General features: G+C 36.6%; 2 protein-coding genes across 2 annotated transcripts; both read left to right on the plus strand.

Annotated features, from left to right (window-relative positions):
* The first annotated feature begins 2049 nt into the window (after nt 1–2049).
* LOC100618487 (olfactory receptor 5B2-like) lies at nt 2050–3006 on the plus strand. Its single transcript, XM_056803670.1, has one exon. It carries the CDS (start codon nt 2050–2052, stop codon nt 3004–3006), a length of 957 nt encoding a protein of 318 aa, XP_056659648.1.
* Nucleotides 3007–17287: 14281 nt separating this feature from the next.
* Nucleotides 17288–18244, plus strand: LOC100026829 (olfactory receptor 5B2-like). Its single transcript, XM_001377279.3, has one exon. It carries the CDS (start codon nt 17288–17290, stop codon nt 18242–18244), a length of 957 nt encoding a protein of 318 aa, XP_001377316.3.
* The last annotated feature ends 4550 nt before the right edge of the window (nt 18245–22794 follow it).

Here is a 22794-nt window from a genome sequence, read left to right on the forward strand (position 1 = left end):
TGAACAATCCTGTCTACTATTTCATCTACTCAAGATTCCAGTATCCTGAGAGAGTGTTTCCACCTGCTCTAAGCTCTGTGTCCAGCCAAGCCAGTGAAGAAAGACCAGAAGGCCTTCAGCCATCTTGGGCCTAATTGGCCAGGGTTGGTCCCTGAGATAAAGGGTCAACCTACATGATCTGAAGAACTATATACCTTACCAAACTTATCTGGGAGGATTTTTAGTCAGATAGTAAGATAGTTGGGGAGAATCTTGGACAGCCAGAGTTGTGAATTAGGCAGCTAGAAGACCAAAAGTTACTCCTTTGCAGAGGCCTTAGAAAAGGGTTTGGGTTAGTCAGAAAATTTAGATTTCGGGCATCCTATTTCCTATTCCTTCCATCCTGTTTATTGAGATTCAAATAAAACCTTGTCTTTTTTTTTAAAACCCTTATCTTTTCTCTTGGAATCAATACTGTGTATTGGTTCAAAGGCAGATGAGCAGTAAGGGCTAGACAATGGGGGTTAAGTGACTTGTCCAGGATCATACATCTAGAAAGTGTCTGAGTCCAGATTTGAACCCAGGAAATTTCATCTCTGGGCCTGCCTGTCTTAGTTTTTAACTGGTCTAAGAGTCAGAAAATCACATTGGGCCTGTGGGGGTAGCCTGCAAGGCTGATCTTCACTGTGGGTTATCAAGAGTCAACAAACCTTGACTACTACCAAACTACCAAATTACCATCAAGACTATCTATGTTATCTCATTACTGAGTTTTATTTGATTTTTGGTCTATTAAAACTCTTAAATCTTGTCTTCTACATTGGCACTTCTGAAATACATGTTTGAATGCAGGTAAGCCTTTGTTTTTCAATATCTTCTTATTAGCTTCAACTTAAAGTTCCATCCTATTAATTTTGAATTCTAATTCTGCTATCCAATATTTCAGCTTTCTTCCCTCCAATTCTGTCATTTCCAAATTTATTTCACGCACTATGATTTTATTCAAGCCATTGATAAAAATTAATAAACATTCCAAGGCCAAGTCCATATCCATGGACTACTTATTATATACCTCCTTTCTATTTGATATAGTCATTATTACCTAATCATTATCCACCCAGTTTTACTATCATCTAGCCTTCATTGCACATCTTTTCCACAGCTCGAAAATGAAAGATTTTTCAAAAGTTTTATAAAATTAGAGGTAAGCTATACATGCAGCATTTTATTTACCATTTTAGCAAACTTTTAAAAGTAGGGAAGCAAAGAGTACCTGTAAGGACCTATTCTTCATGAAATCATACTGACTCTGAGCATCCCTTGTCTCTTCTTCTCACTGTACCCTTGTTATCCCTTTCAAAGCACAGGTTAAAGTTTTTTTTTTTTAAGTTATAAGTACAACATTTTATTTTATTTTATTTTATTTTGATTTTTTAAAATAATATTTTATTTGATCATTTCCAAGCATTATTCATTAAAGACAAAGATCATTTTCTTTTCCTCCCCCCCACCCCCCATAGCCGACGCATGATTCCACTGGGTGTCACATGTGTTCTTGATTCAAAACAGGTTAAAGTTTTACCTGGGATTGAATTCAACTTAAATTCAAAACTGAGGCATATGCCCTTCTCCATTCTTTAAAACATAATATAGATTTGTTATTATCTTTGTTATCATCTCCCTAATACTTAAATTTGTTACATTGTTTTTTAAGGAAGAGTATTCTCCAAATCTTCACAACTATAAATTCTTAAACTATGCTAATTTTCACCAGATATACAAGTATTTCTTTGCCCTGAAGAGGGCTATACTCCTTTTGGAATTAAGTATCCTGTATTTTGAAAAAAGTTGGAAAGCAGAGGGTGATGATCTGTCTCCCAACAGTGATTTGGATCTGTGCATTTGGAATCATGGAGTAGATAACAGCGACCTAGGTGCTCTTAGCCCCTTAATCCATTTTTTCCATCCCTCATGCAAGATGTGCCTCTGGCTCTGTGTTGTATCTGAGAGTAGTTAATCATGAATTTTTATGGTTTTTCTTTTGTAATAGGTGAATGACTCCTCTTCCAAATGATACCTATGGAGAACAGATCTGAAGTGAAAGAGTTCATCCTTGTAGGATTAACAGATGCCCCAGAGCTTCAGATTCCTCTCTTCATAATGTTCACCTTCATCTATTTCATCACTCTGGTAGGGAACCTGGGGATAGTAGCTCTGATCAGCTGGGATTCTTGCCTCCACACCCCCATGTACTTTTTCCTCAGTAATCTGTCTCTGGTGGATTTTGGCTATTCCTCAACTGTTACCCCAAAGGTGATGTCTGGGCTTCTCACAGGGGACAAGAGAATCTCTTATAATGGATGTGCTACCCAGTTGTTCTTTGTTGGAGCCTTTGCTACTACAGAAAGTTTCCTCTTAGCCTCCATGGCCTATGATCGCCATGCAGCTGTGTGTAAGCCCCTACATTATACCACTACCATGACTTCAACAGTATGTGCATATCTGGCCAGTGGGGCTTATATCTGTGGCTTTCTGACCTCCTCCATAGTTATAGGAAACACCTTTAGCCTTTCCTTCTGCAGGTCCAATGTGGTCCATCATTTTTTCTGTGATATCCCCCCTCTCCTAATTCTCTCTTGCTCTGATATTCACTTCATTGAGTCAGTTTTCTTTATCTTAGGGTCATTCACTGCTTTTTTCCCATTTCTTGTCATTTTTACATCTTACTTGCTAATCTTCATCACCATCCTGAAGATCCATTCTTCAGAAGGCCGACAGAAAGCCTTCTCTACCTGTGGTTCCCATCTCACAGCAGTGTCCATATTTTATGGGACCATCATCTTCATGTACTTCCAACCCAGCTCAAGCCATTCAATGGACTCAGACAAAATGGTGTCAGTATTCTACACCATGGTTATCCCTATGTTGAATCCTCTTGTCTACAGCCTGAGGAACAAAGAAGTCAAGAACTCTTTTTGGAAAGCTATGGGGAGAAAAAGACTTCAATTAGATAATTCTTTTAATTAAAGAGAAAATTCCATCTGCTCCAGAACCCTTTGGGATCCATCCTTGAAGTCAGGCTATTTTCTTTATGCACTTAGAAATGTAATCCATAATTTCTTAGAGACAACATCATGTAGTAGAAAGTAGAAAGACTTGGAGTTAGGAGATACCTGCATTTAAATTCTTTCTCAGAAATTTTCACATTTTGTAGCCTGAGGCAGCTTAAAGACCCAGTCTCAGTTTTCTCATTTTTTTAAAATATGTTTTATTTGATCATTTCCAAGCATTATTCATTAAAGACATAGATCATTTTCTTTTCCTCCCCCCCCCCCATAGCCGACGCGTAAATCCACTGGGCATTACATGTTTTCTTGATTTGAACCCATTGCTTTGTTGATAATATTTGTATTAGAGTGTTCATTTAGAGTCTCTCCTCTGTCATGTCCCCTCAACCGCTGTATTCTGGCAGTTGCTTTTCCTCGGTGTTTCCACTCCCATAGTTTATCCTTTGCTTATGAATAGTGTTTTTTTCTCCTGGATCCCTGCAAATTGTTCAGGGACATTACACCACCATTAATGGAGACGTCCATTACGTTCGATTATACCACAGTGTATTAGTCTCTGTGTACAATGTTCTCCTGGTTCTGCTCCTCTCGCTCTGCATCACTTCCTGGAGGTTGTTCCAGTCTCCATGGAACTTCTCCACTTTATTATTCCTTTTAGCACAATAGTATTCCATCACCAACATATACCACAATTTGCTCAGCCATTCCCCAATTGATGGGCATCCCCTTGTTTTCCAGTTTTTGGCCACCACAAAGAGTGCAGCTATGAATATTTTTGTACAAGTCTTTTTGTCCATTATCTCTTTGGGGTACAGACCCAGCAGTGCTATGGCTGGATCAAAGGGTAGATATTCTTTTGTCGCCCTTTGGGCATAGTTCCAAATTGCCCTCCAGAATGGTTGGATCAGTTCACAACTCCACCAGCAATGAATTAATGTCCCTACTTTGCCACATCCCCTCCAGCATTCATTACTTTCCTTTGCTGTTATGTTAGCCAATCTGCTAGGTGTGAGGTAATACCTCAGAGTTGTTTTGATTTGCATCTCTCTGATTATAAGAGATTTAGAACACTTCTTCATGTGCTTGTTAATAGTTTTGATTTCTTTATCTGAGAACTGCCTATCCATATCCCTTGCCCATTTATCAATTGGAGAATGGCTTGATTTTTTGTACAATTGATTTAGCTCTTTATAAATATGAGTAATTAAACCTTTGTCAGAGGTTTCTATGAAGATTTTTTCCCAGTTTGTTGTTTCCCTTCTGATTTTAGTTACATTGGTTTTGTTTGTACAAAAGCTTTTTAGTTTGATGTAGTCAAAAATATTTATTTTACATTTTGTGATTCTTTCTATGTCTTGCTTGGTTTTAAAGCCTTTCCCCTCCCAAAGGTCTGACATGTATACTATTCTGTGTTTACCCAATTTACTTATGGTTTCCTTCTTTATGTTTAAGTCACTCACCCATTTTGAATTTATCTCGGTGTAGGGTATGAGGTGTTGATCTATTCCTAGTCTCTCCCACACTGTCTTCCAATTTTCCCAGCAGTTTTTGTCGAATAGTGGATTTTTGTCCCAAAAGCTGGGATCTTTGGGTTTATCGTATACTGTCTTGCTGAGGTCGCTTGCCCCCAGTCTGTTCCACTGATCCTCCTTTCTGTCTCTTAGCCAGTACCAAATTGTTTTGATGACTGCTGCTTTGTAATATATTTTAAGGTCAGGGACTGCAAGGTCACCTTCCTTTGTATTTTTTTTTTCATGATTTCCCTGGATATCTTTGATCTTTTGTTCTTCCAAATGAACTTTGTTATGGTTTTTTCTAAATCAGTGAAGACGTATTTTGGTAGTTCAATGGGTATGGCAGTTTTCTCATTTTTAAAGGGCCTTAGTAATATCCCCTATCTTAAAAGATTTTTGTGGGGAATGAATGATTCAATTCAATTAAATGGCTTTGCTCTTCAAGTAGTACATTGTTAAAAATTATGTAGCTGATCTCCTCTTTCTAAAATTTCCATGTAGTGTCTATGAATGTTTGTGTGTGGGAGAGTGTATTCCCACACACAAACATTCATAGACACAACAGAAGAGCAAAGCCATTAAATTGGATTGCTTTAAAAAGAATAGAACTGATGATAATGGCATTATTTATCCAGTAAGCACTAAACTAGCTTTTCAGAAAAAAGTGTATACATGACATACTTTGAAATTTAATCCACATTATTATTTTATCTGTTACTTTCTGAAATGAAGATATCAACAAAAAAGTAAATTCAACACTTATCTGTAGAAATTACTCATTTCTCCGGTCCAAATGCTCACACCCAAATTTAATTATCTTTTTTGTGAGCTAGTTAGAACTGGCTCCAGCAACAGCCCTGAAGTATTACTTTAGGAAGGAATGTAAAAACCAAAAAGTCATCCTAATGGGCTGGAAAGAACCTTAAATGGCACTGTGGGAGAGAGATATTTCACTGTGATGTCAGTATAGTTTACTGATGACAACCTCAATATCACTTCTATTTAAGCTAAATGGTTCTTTGGGTGCTTTATTTTCTGTGTATCTGAATTGGAGTTCCTGTGAATTAAAAAAAAAAAACATCTTATGACTATTCTGTGAGTTGAAATAAAGACTTTCCAGTATTGGGTAACTTGAATTATTTTCAAGGATTTGGAGACCTAACTTGATCATATTGGGAGAAACTAGGATCATGCTATACTTAGTGCTCAAATTGATTTTTCAGGAACAAGAACACTTCAGGGAAAAGAAACTAACAAGAGAGAGAACAATCTTTTTTGAAATTCATTTTCTAGGATTAAGCATGGTCCTCGGCAGTCCACATGTCTTGGTGAGGAGTTTAGGACTTTGAAAGAGCGAATACTTGGATTTCCAGTTGAAATTACTTTTAGATTTCACAGATGAGGTAACGGAGGCCCAAATATCTAGTAGGTTTTTGGTGTTTCCTTCCCCTACTTTGGCTCTATATCTTTTCCATCTGAGATTTAAAATTTTTGTTCCCATATATACTTTATACTATTATAAAGTAGGCATGGTTCATCTGAAAATACTCAGTGGATATAACTGGGCTATTAGTATAATATCAGTCAATAGTATGACTTGCAATTAAAAATATTAATGCCATACATGACCACATTGAGAAATTGTTTGCCTCAAATAAGGGAAGTGATTGCATTGCTACTTTTCATCTGCCTTTTGAAAAATTATTATTGTTGTTCAGTCATTTATTTGTGTTTAATTCTAAATTTTATTTAAATATAAATGTATATATCATATAATATGCAAATAATAAATATAATAAATATATAAAATATATAAATAATATAAATCTATTTTATAGATGAAGAACTGAGGCAAATAAGGATTAAGTGACTTTCTTAGGGTCACAAAGCTAGCAAATATCTAAAGCTGGGTTTTAATTCCAACATTTCTGACTAGCCTTGATGCTTTATCCATTGGTAGCACATAGGGGCCTCATTTCAGAGGACATGTGAGTATTTATTTGGTTCTGGGTGTTGCATTTTAGGAAGGATATTGATGCCTGTAACATGCAAAAGGGAGGCTTATTGGAGACTATTCCAAAGGAGGAATAGTTAAGGAACTGAATGTATTCATCTTGGAGGATGAACATTTAACTGTGGGTGGTTGAAGTAATGGAAGATGTTTCTTGTGTATCTGTTTGTATCTGTTTGATCCACAAGGCAGAAAAGAGGGAACTGGCTGGAATTTTCAGAGGCATACATATTTTGGCTCAATTTAATTTTCAGAAAACCTATCTCCTTTCAGCTTTTTCACATTATTCTATGGTTCCTTACTTTAAAAAAATTACTTTGAAATTCTCATTATTGGAGAGTATTATCTGTATAAAAATAGATGAAAACACATCTGCACCTTCTTATCCTATAACATTTTGTACTTTTCCTCTCATAAACCTTCCATATTAGGAGTTATACAATCCATTGGTGAAGAAACTAGGTGGAGTGGTAGATAGAGCAGTAGGCTTGGAATCAGAAAAGTCTTTAGGAGTTCAAATAAGACCTCATAAACTCACTATTTGTGTGACCCTGGGCAAGTCACACAATCCTGTTTGCCTCAGTTTCTTATCTGTAAAATGAAGAGAAGGAAATTGTAAGCCATTCCAGTATCCTTGTCAAGAAAATACCAGTGGCATTATGTGGAATTGGACACAATTTAAATGGCTAAACAACAACCAATGCATTGGAAATCTTCTTCAAGAAGTATTCACTAGGCCACCAGGACAGCTTCTGCAGTTATTATCCAAAAGTATAATCTCTGCCTGTGGAGAAGGTACCACCACCCCTATAATCAACATCAGAACAAATTGCTGATCAGCTTCTCCTATTGATATAGGCAGAAAGGCAGCCTAGTTGAAGTCACAAGGCCACCTATGCAAGACACAACAGGTAATAGCTGGATCAAACCAGCAAAATTACCACCTTGAATACTATGACATCTTAGAATGTGATGACAATGAAAGATAAACTAGAGTCCAATATCTAGACTAGACATAACATTCATAATTTAGAGAAGGAAGTCATGTGTAAAAGAGGACTACTCCTACTCCTATTACTATTGCTACTCCTACTATTAGTGCTAATGAAAAAAAAATAATAACTAATATTTATAGAGCACCTATATATGCCAAGCATTGTGCTAAGTGCTTTTTAAGATCACATTTGATTCTTGTAACAACTCAGGGATGTAGGTGTTACCTGGGAAGTAGAGCAACTACCATCTTCCATATCATTTGCACCAATTACTGGATAATTGCTTTTATCATAAGGGTCCCAGGAAGAGTGGAAACTGTGAAACCACCCACCCTGCTTTCATTACATTCCATGAAGCCATTATCCAAGGGCATAGCTCTTGAGAAGATGTGATTTTGTAATGGTTTCTCCAAGTTCTGCACTATCTTCCCTCTTTGTCACTAATGCTCAAGATGATCTAGGAAGAAAGTATTTTTTCCCACTCTAGCTCTTGGCACTTTCCAATTGTTGCTGATTAGATATTGATTTTTCAAATTAATAAAATTAAAAATGGAAAATAATATCAATGCAAATGATATCAAGATATATTACCATTTGTTCTGTCATAGCAGAGTCTGATCCTTTAAATAATACTTGCATTTGAAATGTCCTCTGAATCAGAGCCCTTAAGGGAAGTGTATGTTTTACTTTTCCATAAGTATTCCCAGCATTTGGTTCAACACTGCATATAGTAGGCATCTACTAAATGCTTTTTCATCATTCATTTATTTCACTTGGCTTGTAAAATTATGTTCTGGGGTCTTCAAAAGGATATATATATATATATATATATATATATATATATATATATACACACACACACACACATATATATATATATGTATATAGTCACCAAGAAGATGGCCTTAGAGACCTCAACTTCTTCCTCATTACCAACCCCATCTTATTTTCTCCTTTTGATCTTGCTTTTTCTCCTTTCATTATCTCTCCTCAAAATTCTTTTGCTTTAAATCACCAATCCCTACTTTCTCTCCCTTCTATTCTACCCCCTTTGACTTCTTTCCATCCTGCTTCTCAATAGGGCAATATAGGATTCTATACTCAAATGAATTTGTTTATATTTAGATCATATATCCCTTTTGCTCTTATCTTAGATAATGATGTAAGATATTGGTGTATACCTAGTTTCTGTCAAACTAGTTTCCAGTTATCACAGCAATTTTTTACCAAACATCCTTGATCTATACCTTTGTCAAATACAAAATTACTATAATCTTTTACTGTTTTTTGTATGTCTATTCTATCCCATTGATCTATCTTCCTATTCCTTAGCCAGCATCAGGTACTTTTAATAATTATTACTTTAAAATATAGTTTAAAATCCAACACTACTAGACTTGACTTTATTTTTTCATTAATTCTTTTGATATTCTTGATCTTGTGTTCTTCCAAATTAATTAGATTATGATTTTTTCTACATCAATGGCATAATTTTTCATAATTTGATTGGGATGTCATACAATAAATAGATTACTTAAGATAGGATTGCCATTTACTTATATTGTCTCTATACCTATTCATGAATAATAAATATTTCACTAATTATTTAGATATGATTATTTGTGTAAAAATATTTTATAATAATGTTTGTATATTTCCTGGGTTTATTTTGGAAGGTATGCTTCTAGATATTTCATCTGATCTGTGGATATTTTAAATGAAGTATTTCTTCTCTCTTCTTGTAGACTTGGTTAATAATATATAAAGATGATAATAATTCAGGTGAATTTATTTTATATCTTGCTACTTTACTAAAATTATTGATTTCAACTAACTTTTTAGTTACATCTGTAGAATTTTCCACATATACACTATCACATTATTTGCAGAAAGAGATAGTTCAATGACCTTTTTGCCTATTCTGATTCTTTCAACTTCTTTTTCTTCTCTTATTGGTATTAGTAGCTTTCCTAACACTGTTAAATATATTGGTGGTAATGGACATCCTAGTTTCACTCTTGATTTTATTGGGAAGGCTTTTAGGTTATCCATGTTACTTATAATACTTGTTAATGGTTTTAGGTAGATGCTTCATATTTTAAGAAAAAATCCAATTACATCTATACTTTCAAGAATTTTAATGGGAATGAGACTTGTATTTTGTCAATCTATATTATTTTCATTACTTTTGTTATATTGTAATCAGTTATGTTGATAGTTTTTCTTATATTACTCTATCCCTGCATTCCTGGTATAAATCCTATTTGGTGACAATGTTATCTCCTAGATAGTACTTTATTTAGAGTTTTGGCATCCATATTCATTTTGGAAATTGGTTTGTAATTTTACTTCATTGTTTTTGCTATCACTGCTTTAAATATCATCACCATATTTGTTTAATTCTATATTGGAATTAGTTGATAGTTAGATGTTTGGCAAAATTCCCTTGTAAATCTGTCTGGTCTTGATTTTTTTTTTCTGAGGAAGTTCATTCATGGCCTATTCAATTTCTTTTTCTTTGATGGGTTTATTTAGATACTCTATTTTCTCCTCCTTCAATTGTTTTTTTGGCAGCAAACCAATAGCCTTAATTGTTTGCTTTATTCTAGAGTTTAACTATTCTCATGATACAGGAGTTGATGCCCCTGATTTTGGAAATTTTTGTGTTTATTTTTCCTTTTGGCCCTACTAACTTCTTACCATTTTTATAATTTTGGCCCAGATATAGTCCTTACTTCCCTTGGCTCAAACCCCAGCTTGTAATTGACCTCAGATACTGCAACTAGAGGTCCTCCTGTCCCATTATAGTTCTACCACTGTAATCAGACAGCTTGTCTTCTCCCTGGGATGGCAGCCAGAGACTCCACTGTTCTGTGGGTAACAGTAGTTAGCAGAGCCTTAGACCCTCAGCAATCATACTCACTAGTATGTGCTCATTCTTTACTCTTCTTCTCCTGAAGCTCCAGACTGGGACAGAGCTCATGTCTTTCTTATCAGTGCAACTGGGCCCCTGAAGTCCTTTTTGGTTTGGTGGTCAACCTCCAACTGTGGGTGAGTGGCATCTTGAACTGAGTTTGCAGGCCACACATCTACCCCCCAGAGCTTGCTGCCTGTTGACTCCATTAGTATCTGCAACTGCCTAAAGTTCTAGGTCAAGTAGACAAGCTACAGCTGTTCATTATTTCCCTAATTCTCGTGACTTGTTGATTACTAGGTGTTTGTACTATCAGGTAAAATTGAGGCCAAGGATTTCAGAGACCTTTCTCCTAAGTTGTCTTGGCTACTCTGATTCACTCCCAATTCTTTTCTGTTTTTGCTGCTTTTTGCATTTATTCTATGGATTTATTTTTTATTGTTTGTGGGAGAATCTGGAGAATTAGGGAATCTGATATCCTACTCCACCATCTTTTGCAAGCCGTCCAGTGGTCTCTCTCTGAAGGTCAGAAGTCCACTCTGTCCAGTTGTGGTAATTTCAGTCGAATAATGGGGTGAGAATCTCTATGTGTTCAGTCACACATGTTCAGGCATCACATAGTGTTCTGCCATGGCATGGAGGGTCATTTATTATATAGGTTTACTGAGTACATAATTCTTTGGCATACAATACATTTTCTATATACATGATCTAAATTTAATTGGATATGTCCCACATTAACAAATCACTTAATCAATAATCTTGTGATGTTACTACAACAAAGGATTCTGTGAACATTTACCATGTTACTGCACCTGAAAATTTGTGATGGAGATGAATGATATGGATAGGGTAGTTTAGAGGTTAGTACCCCCTGACCTGGGGTATATGGGGTGCTCAGGGAGGGGTAGTATCTCTGGTATGGAGGGCTTGTCGTGCCCTCTTAGGGCAGCTCTCCAGCCTCTGACCCCCACCTGACACCCAGCTCTCACTTGTGACTCCCAGTAGCTGCTAGCATGCAGCAGCGGCCATACCCCGGGCAACGGCTACGACAGGCTGGCTAAACCTTGTGAGGGTAGCCATCGGGTCGTCGACCCCTGGTGAACCAGGGCTTTGCTCACCCAGCATGTGAAGACTGCTTCGGCGGAACAGACGGAAGAAACCAATAAGAAAGTTCAACAGCTGAGATGGTGACGCAGCAAAGCACTGTGGAGTGCTTAGGGCATGTTGGAGCACAAAGGACAACATGGCCATCCAGTGCAGCTGAGGAAGTCTCCAGGTGTAACGATTTTTCATGCCACTGGACCCAGGCTTCCAACACCAAGAGAGTGGGACTGTCTCTGTGCATCAGCTTTTCCACTTAACTCTCCTTCACCCACAAGTATCTTTGTGCACACTCATCTATCCTAACCCTGTCCACCCTATAGTTTGGACTTCAAAGCCACATGAGGGTACATCAATAGATGATAATGCACAAAGATAATAGTCATTCTCAGTCACCGAGAGACTACCACTATTACTATCCCCTGACCTTCTGGGAGGATCATTGTGCTTTTGATCAGCTTTCACAATCAATCACAATTACTTAGGAGATGAATAACAACATTTCCTATCTAAGTACAGAGTTAAAAGGTAACTTAAAGAAGATCAGATTTGGGATTTTCCTCAACTTACAAGTTCTGCTTTTCTTGTATTACTTTAAAATGCCTGGCAATGTTGCCTGGTTTCTGTCTACCAACAAATTCATCAGAATGTGTTAACTGTAAGGAAGGATTTATTATGGTGCTCAGGCATTTGATCAGTTTTGGGTGTGGGGCCTTGAAGTGTATCTCTGCTTGAGAGAGAGAGGAGGGTTAATGGGTAATGATCTTTAGGCTTTAATTCTGTGAATGCAATCTTTTTAGGGTAATAATCTAGGGAGATTAAAGTGGGACATATGTGTGTTAACCCTATAAGTATTTGCTCTCATATTATTTCTCCTGTATTGGGGAGAGAACAATAATCATAACAAGTCCATTAGTAAGAGAAGTTGGAGAGAGACAGAAGTCACAGAGGGGGATCAGTGGAAGCCTCATTTTCAGGGGGCTGCCTTGCAGTCCCCATCTCCCAAACTGTGTCTTTGTCAGCCAGTGGGGATTTGTCAGCTTCCCTCAACCTTCTTACCACAATCCCTCAAGGCTATCATTTATCAATTATAAACTGCTATCCTCAGCATAATTCTGAGTTAGAGCATGCAAATATGTTTATTTGCATTTTACAAATGAAGAAATCAAGGATTATCTCAGTTAAGTGACTTGCCTAAAGTTTCACATTGACATCCATTTCTATTCCAGATATTCTAACACCAAGTTCAGTGATGTTTCCCTAGCTCCCATTGGATAGATCTTTTTATTACCCCAACACTCTTTCATGTTTAGAAACACATTTGTTCATCACAAAAACCTTTTGATCATATTTAGGCTTGAGTTTACACTGTACTCATTTAAAAGATGAACAAACTGAGGCTTGCAGATATTCAAAGACATGGCCAATATCATGTACTATGAAAGTGGTAGAAACTGGATTCAAACCCAGTTTTAGTTGATGGCTTTCTCCAGACCCCTTTCTATCTCACTTTTCTAACCACAAACTAATAATGACAAAATTCCCATGAGGACATGGTCTCTGTGTGTACTCATGGTTTTGTCCCCATGGTCAGAGAAGAATTTAATGGCTTGTTTTGCATATGAGTTGGCAGCAGAGATGTGAGTGTCTCCAAGGGAGCATCATTTCCCTAGAGCTGTAGGGCTCCCATGTCTGCATAAAGTCCCTGCCTCATTCCTGGCTTTAGTTTGTGAGATTAAAGCATTCCATTATAGACTACAAGTGCTATAGTACCATCTGGGAGGTCAAATTCCCTGAATCATCACTCATTCATTTAGTTTCTTCGTGTTTCCTGAAACTGAGCTGCACAGAGGGTAAAGACAGGGATCACTAACTCTACTGCCAAACATGCGTCCACATTGGCCAAAAGTGAACTTCCTTCCACTAGGAACTTCTAAACCCTATTCCAGTGACTAGTGAAGATTTTCTCTAATAAGATGAGACACAATAAGCTTGAGACTTGAAGGCCAAACTTTGAATATGAAGTTCTTGGCTAACTCTCCTCTTTGGAGTCCTGGCCATCTTCTCCCATATTAAGCCAGGTAGATTCTAGACTATCTAATACAAGACTGCAGTGCCTGTGTAGACAACAACTTGGTATAGTGGAAACCTTTCTGAAACTGGAAGTAGGGAGATGTGGAGAAAAACCTTCTCTATTTCAGCAACTTACTCCATGTTTCCATATGGGTAAGTTACTTGACTTCTTCCATTTTCATATGCATAAAAAGTACATAATTATCCTTGTGGGACTTATCTAATAGTGTTATCTTGGGGTTCCAATGAGATCATGTATGTAAATTGTTTTCTAGCATCTAAGTGCTCTTTAAACACCAGTTATCATCTACTACTTGCAGCTTCTCTAGCTCAACATTCTTCAGGAACTAAAGGAACACTGGGAGATATGGGTGGCTGTGGAGTCCTAATGAACAATTAAATAATGGTGATCAACGGTATTCCATGTACAAAGAACTCCATTTACTTCTTGAGGGCACAGGTAGATAACAAAGTTTAGATGAGATGTATTCCTAGTCTTTAATGATATTAGCCTACATTTATATAGGACTTAAACATTTGCAAAGAGCTTTCCCTTGATTTTCTCATATGGAACACCAAACACTTGTGTGAGATAAGTACAATTATTATCATCTTCTTTTTACAGATAAGTAATTTGAAGCCAAGTGACTCAAGTGACTTGTGTAAGCAGTGTAAAGTCAGAGTACTTTTCTGGTTTTCCATGTGGGCCACAAAGCTCTTCTTAGATCACATGATGCAATGTATTTCAGACACTGTGGACATTAAAGAGGCGGTTCTAGTATAGAGGATGGACCATGGGGACTGGAGTCAGGAAGTCCTGATTTCAAGTCCAGCCTCATACATTTACTCTGTGACCCTGGGCAAGGTCAATTAACCTGGGTTTGCTTTACTTTCCTCAAGTATAAATGGGGATAATAATAGCACCCAAATCTCAGGGTTTTTGTGAGAAACAAATGAGATGATAGGCATAAAATGCTAAGCCCAGTGCTTGGCACATAATAGATGCTTTACAAATGCTTATTTCCTTCTCTCTGCTAATGTAAGTGCTAACTCTCACTGTCTTTGGTATCAATTTTCTTTTAGCCATGGTTATTCTGTTCTCAATCCAAAGATCTTACTCCTTGTACAAGAAAATAGAAGTAAAATACAAACTGAGCAGCTTTACCTTTGTTGTCATTTATTGTCCCTTTCTCATCAACCTTGAGAATCATCCCAGTTCCTTATTGGATTATCCCTTTTTTCCCTAAATTGCCAACTAAGAGGGAAAAAAAAATCTTTCTGCAGTCTTTAGCTTTCTGTGCTTGCCCCAAACCATCCTGAATCCAAACAAATTTCTGATAGTGACATAAGGATCTGCTTTTGCAATCATCCTTAGTTCCTAGTCCTTTTTTTACCTTTCTACAATTTTTTTTATTTCTATGTCTGCCCAATGACTATCTTAAAATTCTCATTTTTTAGATCTTTTGACCATGTCCCATTTGAATTCCCTATAGCTTTAATTCATGGGATCCTGTTTTTTACATCCTCTGAATTGCCTGAATTGACTTATATGCATGTTTGGTCATTTCTAGTTTTCTTATCTTTATCGACCTCAAACTTTGAGTGACTTAATTAATTTAATTATTTTCCTGTACTCCTTTAATAGTCCCATTTATTTTTATTCTTCCTAACAATTCCTTTTCCTCTATGAGAATCAAATGCCAAATAGAATTTCCTCTTATTGGTTCTTTAGAACTTTAGATGGAACAAAATATTATTTTCACTAAGAAGTCAAAATCTATTTTTTTAAACCCTTACCTTCTGTTTTGGAACCAATACTGTACATTGGTTCCAAGGCAGAAGAGTGGTAAGGGCTAGGCAATGGAGGTTAAGTGACTTGCCCAGGGTCACACATCTGGAAAGAGTCTGAGGCCAGATTTGAACCTAGGACCTCCCATTTCTAGGTCTGACTCTCTATCCAAAGAGCTACCTTGCTGCCCCCTCAAAATCTATTTGTTGAGGAGAAAATCACAGTGATACCTAGGTATAGATATAATAGATGGAGCAATAGAAAGAGACACAGAGATAAATATATAGAAAAAATGGAGACAGAGTGATGGAGACAGAGGCTGAGATGCAGAGAAAAACACAAACCATGAGACAGAGACAGAGAATGACAGAGTTATAGAGAGAAACAGAATGAAAGACAGAATAAGAAAGAAAATATTGACAGTTGCCCAGATAATTTAAGTTCCCCAACACTAATAGATCATTCTGCCATACAAATGTTGTGATGTTTACCAAATTCCACATCCATTTCCTCTTCCAATATTTGATGCTATATACAACAATATACTGTTATGCTTATAATGGTGTAAATGCTTTCCACCATGGTTCCCACACATTTCCCAGGGATTTCCTTATATGTTCCTCTTGCCTTGAAAAATTATAATGGCTTGCTATTACTTATACCATTTTACTAAAATGTGAGACAAATCTGTCCAGAACCATATTCTAGTTATGAGTTCTATCCTTCAAGTTTAAATATTACCTGGGCAGCAAGACTGTTTTTTATATATTAATAATTCTAGGTCATTTAACTTGTAAAGTGTAATTTCTTGGGAATCTCAATCGACTACTAGAACTAGATCTTCTTTTCTAATTTGACATGTTTTGTGGCAATTTTTGTAGAGGTGATTTCTGGTCAGATGTACCCAGAGGTAGAGGACCTCTAGTGAATTGTCCTGATTTGAGATTCCCTGATTCTGTTTTCTCTAATTTTATGGGATTCCACTTATTCTAGAAAGCATGTGGCAGCCTACTTAGAACTTCTATGAAAATGTTCTTCTAATGTCTCATGGGGATGGAGATGATACTAAGTTCTCTTAAGACTGAATGAGTGAAACACAACCGTGGCATTTCTTTCCAAGTTCTAAAGGCTTATGATGGGGTCTGTGGATGGATCATGTATTTATCTGAAGCCCAAAGGTCACTTTAACTTAGTTTGGAGAGGAAGAGTTACCACCGGTCATTTAGTGAGTCAATAAACATTTATTAAGTACTTACTCCATGACCAGCACCATGCCAATCTCTGAGAATGCAAATAAAGGAAGTACTCTATCCCTGTTCTCAAGGAGCTCACAATTTCTAGTCTATGTAACAAACAAGCAATATCCAAGATAAATATGAAATAACAAAAAGGAGGAAGGCATTGGAATTGAGATGGAACAAGAAGGTCTTTGTGAGGTGGGATTTGAAGAAAGCTAAATTAAAAATTAGTGAATGAAAGGACAAAATGTTCCCGGTTGTGTCCTCCTTCTGCCAAAGAATAAGGCACTTCCCATTCCAGAAAGGAGAAATGCCATTTTGAGGGATTGTTAAGATTTGTGGTAGATTGAAAAAAAGTGGGGATTAACACATGCAGGAGTCTCTTTGTAAGAAACTGAATCAATGAATTTTGAAATCCTAAAATAATTGCAATTACAAGGACCTAGGTACTCTTGGACTCTTGGGCCCTTAGTTCCTTATTTCTAGTCCTCATGTAAGATCTCTTTGTGACCATGTTTTATGTCTTGGAGTCATTAATTATGCACAGTTGATTTTTTTTTGATATTTACTCTTTTATTGCAGGAGAATATCATCACTCTTAGATGACATCTATGGAGAACAGATCTGAAGTGAATGAGTTCATCCTCGTAGGATTAACAGATGCCCCAGAGCTTCAGATTCCTCTCTTCATAATGATCACCCTCATCTACCTCATCACCCTGGTAGGGAACCTGGGGATAATAGCTCTAATCTCCCTGGATCCCTGCCTTCATACTCCCATGTACTTTTTCCTCAGTAACCTCTCTCTGGTGGATTTTGGCTACTCCTCTGCTGTTACTCCAAAGGTAATAAGTGGGCTTCTCACAGGGAACAAGGTCATCTCCTATAATGGATGTGCTACCCAGTTGTTCTTTGCTGCAGCCTTTGCTGCTACTGAAATTTTCCTCTTAGCCTCCATGGCCTATGATCGCCATGCAGCTGTGTGTAAGCCACTACATTATACCACTACCATGACTTCAGCAGTATGTGCGTATCTGGCCAGTGGGTCTCACATCTGTGGTTTTCTGGCCTCTTGTATAATTATAGGAAACACTTTTAGTCTTTCTTTCTGTAGGTCCAATGTGGTTCATCACTTTTTCTGTGATCTTCCTGCTCTCCTCCCTCTCTCTTGCTCAGATATTCACATCACCGAGTCAGTAATCCTTATCTTTGGACCATTAACTGCTATTTTCCCATTTATTGTCATTTCTACCTCTTATTTGTTAATCTTCATCACCATTCTGAAAATCCATTCTGTTGAAGGCCGCCAGAAAGCTTTCTCCACCTGTGCTTCCCATCTCACAGCAGTGTCCATATTTTATGGGACAATCATCTTCATGTACTTTCGACCCAGTTCAAGCCATTCAATGGATTCAGACAAAATGGCATCAGTGTTCTACAGCATGGTCATTCCCATGTTGAACCCTCTGGTCTATAGCTTGAGGAACAAAGAGGTCAAGAATGCCTTTAGGAAAGCTATGAGGGGACGATGGTTTAAATTAGAACATTCTTTTCCTTAAAGAGAAAATCCAGTGCATGCTTTCCCTTTGTGATCCAGCTCCCGAGACAGGGTTTCTTTTTTATACACATAAAAATGTAAAAAAACAAACCTTTCAGATGCAACAACAAATAATAAAAAGTGTCCTAAACTTGGAGTCAGGAGAGACCAGAGTTTATGTTTGTCTTCAACATTTTCATATTGTATAACATTAAGCAAGTCACTTAAAATCTCAGCCTCAGTTTCCTTATATATAAATGACCTTAATAGTATGCCCTAATTTCTAAGGTTGTTATATTGGAATGAATGATATAAGTACACACAAACACATAGTGTGATATGGCAATTCTAGCTCTTATTCTTCTAAAAATGAAGATATGCTATATAATTTTTAATAATGTAGTACTTGGAGAGCAAAACCATTAAATTGCTTGGAAAGAATAGTATTGCTGGTAAAGGCATTACTTATTCAGCAGCCCATAAACTGGAGATATTCAGCTATATTCTCAAGAACCAGGGCTTTGGAAAAAATAAAGATAAATAGATGACATCCTTTAAAATTTAGCTGTCATTGCCATTTTATCCAATACTTTGTGATGTTTGGATCATCAACAAAAGAATAAAGTAAGTCATAATTTGTAACATTTACTTATTTCAATGGAAAAATTACTCACAATCAAAATTTAATGATCTCTTTGTGAGCTAGTTGGAACTGGCCCCAACACACCCTTGCAGAATGAGTAACTAGAACAAAATAGAAATCATAGAGAGGTCCTGAAAGTCTGGAAGGAACTTTGAATGATCCTATGGGGGAGAAGAATTTCACAGTGAAGTCATCATAGTGTCCTAAAGACAACCTCAGTATCAACTGCAAACAATCTAGTACATTCCTTGGATGCTTCATGTGTTTTTGTATATTAAGAGGTTCTTGTGAAAAAAATTAAACCTATTTTTATTTTTCTGTGGGATGAAATAAATACTGTCCAGTATTTGGTAACATCAATTAATTGGTAAAATCTTGCCAATAATGGGAAAAAAACTGAGGAACATGCTATACTATCAACATATAAATTGATTTTTTAGGAAGAACAATGGGAGTAATGGGCTAATAGGATAGAGAGAGCAATGGTTTTTGCAGGTAATTTTCTGGGGTCAAACATGGTCTATGTGAAACCAGGAGTCCTAAGGGGAAGCATAACACTGTGTTATGGTTTTATTTTGAGTTGAAAGCAATCTTAGATTTCACAGATGATAATTGAGAGGACGATCTGTGGTTGGTTTTTGACATTCCTTTCCCCGTGTAAATTCTATGCCTTCTCCATTGGGAGAATGAATTTTAGGAACTTAAATGAACTAGTACGACTTCAGTATAAAGAAGTCATGGTTCATCAGAAAAAGTTCAGTATGTATTAGTGGGCTACTAGTATAATATCAGTCAAAAATATGTCTCTGATGCAAAAATGCTAATTCCATACAGGACAACATTGAGAAACCTTTTGCCTCAAATGAGGGAAATGATGGTATTGCTGTTATCTTCTGTCCTTTTCAGTTATTGTTGTTCAGTTTCTTTGTATCTGACTCTATATGGTCCCATAAACAATGTCCATGGGGTTTCCTTGGCAAAGATGCTGAAACAGTTTCCATTTCCTTTTCCAGTGCATCCTCATTTTGTAGATGAGAACCTAAGAAAAAGAGGGGTTAAGTAAAGTGTCCAGGGTTACACAGCTAGTAAATATATAAGCTTGGATTTGAGCTCAGATCTTCCTGACTTTCCCCTTTCACAGTGCCTCTGAGTATTTTATTTAGTCTTGGCTGTCATGTTTTTGGAAGGCCATTGATACTTGAAATATACACAAAGGAGTTTTATTAGAGAATGATTTCTCCATAGGATTAACAGATAAGGAAGTGACTATAGTCATCCTGGAGTATGAAATTGTAAGTATGGATGGGTGAAGTATTGGAATACTGTCCCTTGTGGAAGAAGGATCAGACAAATTCTGCTGTCCCTAGAAGGCTGAACAAGGATCAGTGGCTGGAATGTTCAGCATCATTTGGTTTGATGCAAAGAAAATGTTTCCTAACAAATGGTGCTATTCCAAATTGGCAATCTGTTTTGAAGAATTTATCTTCACTGTAGGCCTTCAAGTATGGTATTCATTTATTGGGTGTGTTCTAAAGAATATTCCTGATTAGGTATGAATTAGATTTGATGACTTCCCAGTGATCCCTGACTTTCTAAAATTCTGTGATTCTCTCATTCTATCCCCCTCAAGATTTCAAATATAAAATTTGTGCCTTTTGCTTCATCTCTCTAAATCCTCATTTGCCATCATGAATATTGGTCATAAAAACGTTTGAAAAAATACAACACTACCACTCTCTCTATGTGTTTGAAATGGAATATGAAATGATAAGGAGATTCAGGAATATATTTAAATATTCCTTCCAAAATGATCTGACTACGCCAACTTAATTTTTAGTGTTAACTATTTGAAATCCTAATAAAGGGCAGAATCAATATTTTTTGTTCTCTGATTTCCTTTTCCTTACCATGTTTGCTTCATAAGAAATAAATGAATAAAAATATATTTCTTATATATTTAAAATGTGCCAAACATGATGCTTAGCAATAAAAGAACAAATACAAAATCAAGACATCTTTAAATTCAAAGGTTTTATGATGCAATAAACATTTTGGTTGGATAGAGGAGAGAGATCTGGAAGTGAAGTCAAGAAGGCCAAGTCTGAATGCTGGAATAGTAATTAACTGGCTGTGTAACCCTAGCCAAGTCACTTAAACTACTCCAGCCTCCATTTTCTCATCTGTAAAATTTGAACGCTAGCACCTATTATTAGGGTTGTTGTTGGATCCAATAAGATGGCATATGTAAAGTGCTTCAGAAGTTTCAAAGGACTCTTTTAGTGTGGTTGACTGCAGAGACAACACTTTCAGAAGTATGATGGCCAGAGAATGAATTGTTCTGGTAAGTCACAGATTTAATGAGTGGAACTGTAATAGTGGTGATCTGATTATAATATTGGAAGAAGATTCTGTGTGCCTGGTGTATGCCTGGTGTGTGCCTATGTGTGTCTTTTTGTTAGGGTAAATAGCAGCAGTAGAAGCAGTGGAAGGGCAGAAAATGGCAGGAGTATAGATGAGGATGCACATCCCAGGAAGTTCAGACCTTAGTAGCTGACTCCCAGCCCTCCCTGCACCCGGCATATTGAAGTAAGTTTGAGTAAGCATCTCCACACAGTTTCTCATCCAGTTCAACTCCACCAACAGAGCTGAGTGACTTTCCTCAGGTCACACAGTTTATTTATGATGGAGGTGGAAATAGATCTTTGGTCTCTTCTCTCCAAGTCCCATCTTGTTCCGATTATAACATGAGCCTCTCAGGATTCTGTGGTTATAAACTGGCCTTGTCATCACTTTCAATTGCTGGGATTTTCTGAAACAAAGCTCAAGTTCTGAGAAAAGGGGGAAGAAGAATGAGATTCCATGCTTCTGGTTCTCATACTTGAACTGTGTACTCCACCTAATAAATATGGTAGGATCTGACCTCCCATTCCCATGCCTCAATTGTACTTAATTCATAAAGCTTTTTCACAATATCTAGTTAGGTATCCTCTGCACTAGTGAATCCTTCCCTCAGAGAGAACTCTTAGTAATTTGGATAAGCTGACATATTTAGACTACAAATGGAGATTCTTTTTTGAGAGATACTCCAGAATCTGCCAATAAGAGCCTCTGTGGTACCATGAAAAGTTTTTTTTATTAAAAAAATAATAAAGAAATAACAGATGAGAGATAATTTGTGGGTTTGTGGGCTACTATAAATATCTTTCTGGGTTCTCTCTATTTGGGTTAGTGAATCCATTTTCTACATTTTATATGGAGAAAGATCAAGACTATCATCCTTTATCACATATTTTAGATACATGGAGTGCTTACAATGGAGTCCAAGGGCCTGATTATCCACATTTGGTAGAACCAAAATATAAATTGTATATAAACTAAAGGTGAAGTTTTCATAGAATTGACTTTCAATGAAGGCAATAAAGATCCAAAGAAAATGAAAAGTTTACTATAGAGAAGTTGTCCTTCATGAATCTCTATTTTTTTCCTAGGCTTTCAAACTCAAAAGAGTTTCTTAAGAGCAAAGTTCACTTTTTACATCTGTAATATATATGCATATATAAACACAAATACATATATGTTTGTATGTATATGTACAACTACAGATAAAAATATACACATATACATCTATAAAAGATATGTACACATACATATATATTGATATTCATAATTATACTCTATTTTCAGCCTAGATTTCCACTTATGGATATAAGATTTAAAATAAGTTGAAGGCCTTAAACTGTAACAGTTAAAAGAGTGGGAGCCATAAACTGTAACTGTGAGATTTAAAATTGTTGTGGTTGTAAACTGTAGTATTTAAAAGAGTTAAGGGTATAAACTGTGATAGATATAAGAGAGGGTGAGTAAATTTGACCACAGAAAATATATTTCACTACAGTGTCTTGGTTTTTAAATCAAATATAAGGTGGTCG

This window comes from Monodelphis domestica, chromosome 6, assembly GCF_027887165.1.
Source record: "Monodelphis domestica isolate mMonDom1 chromosome 6, mMonDom1.pri, whole genome shotgun sequence".
Taxonomy (NCBI): Eukaryota; Metazoa; Chordata; class Mammalia; order Didelphimorphia; family Didelphidae; genus Monodelphis; species Monodelphis domestica.

Coding starts and splice junctions, on each gene's coding strand:
- LOC100618487 (XM_056803670.1), top strand. CDS start 2,050: ATGATACCTATGGAGAACAGATCTGAAGTGAAAGAGTTCATCCTTGTA.
- LOC100026829 (XM_001377279.3), top strand. CDS start 17,288: ATGACATCTATGGAGAACAGATCTGAAGTGAATGAGTTCATCCTCGTA.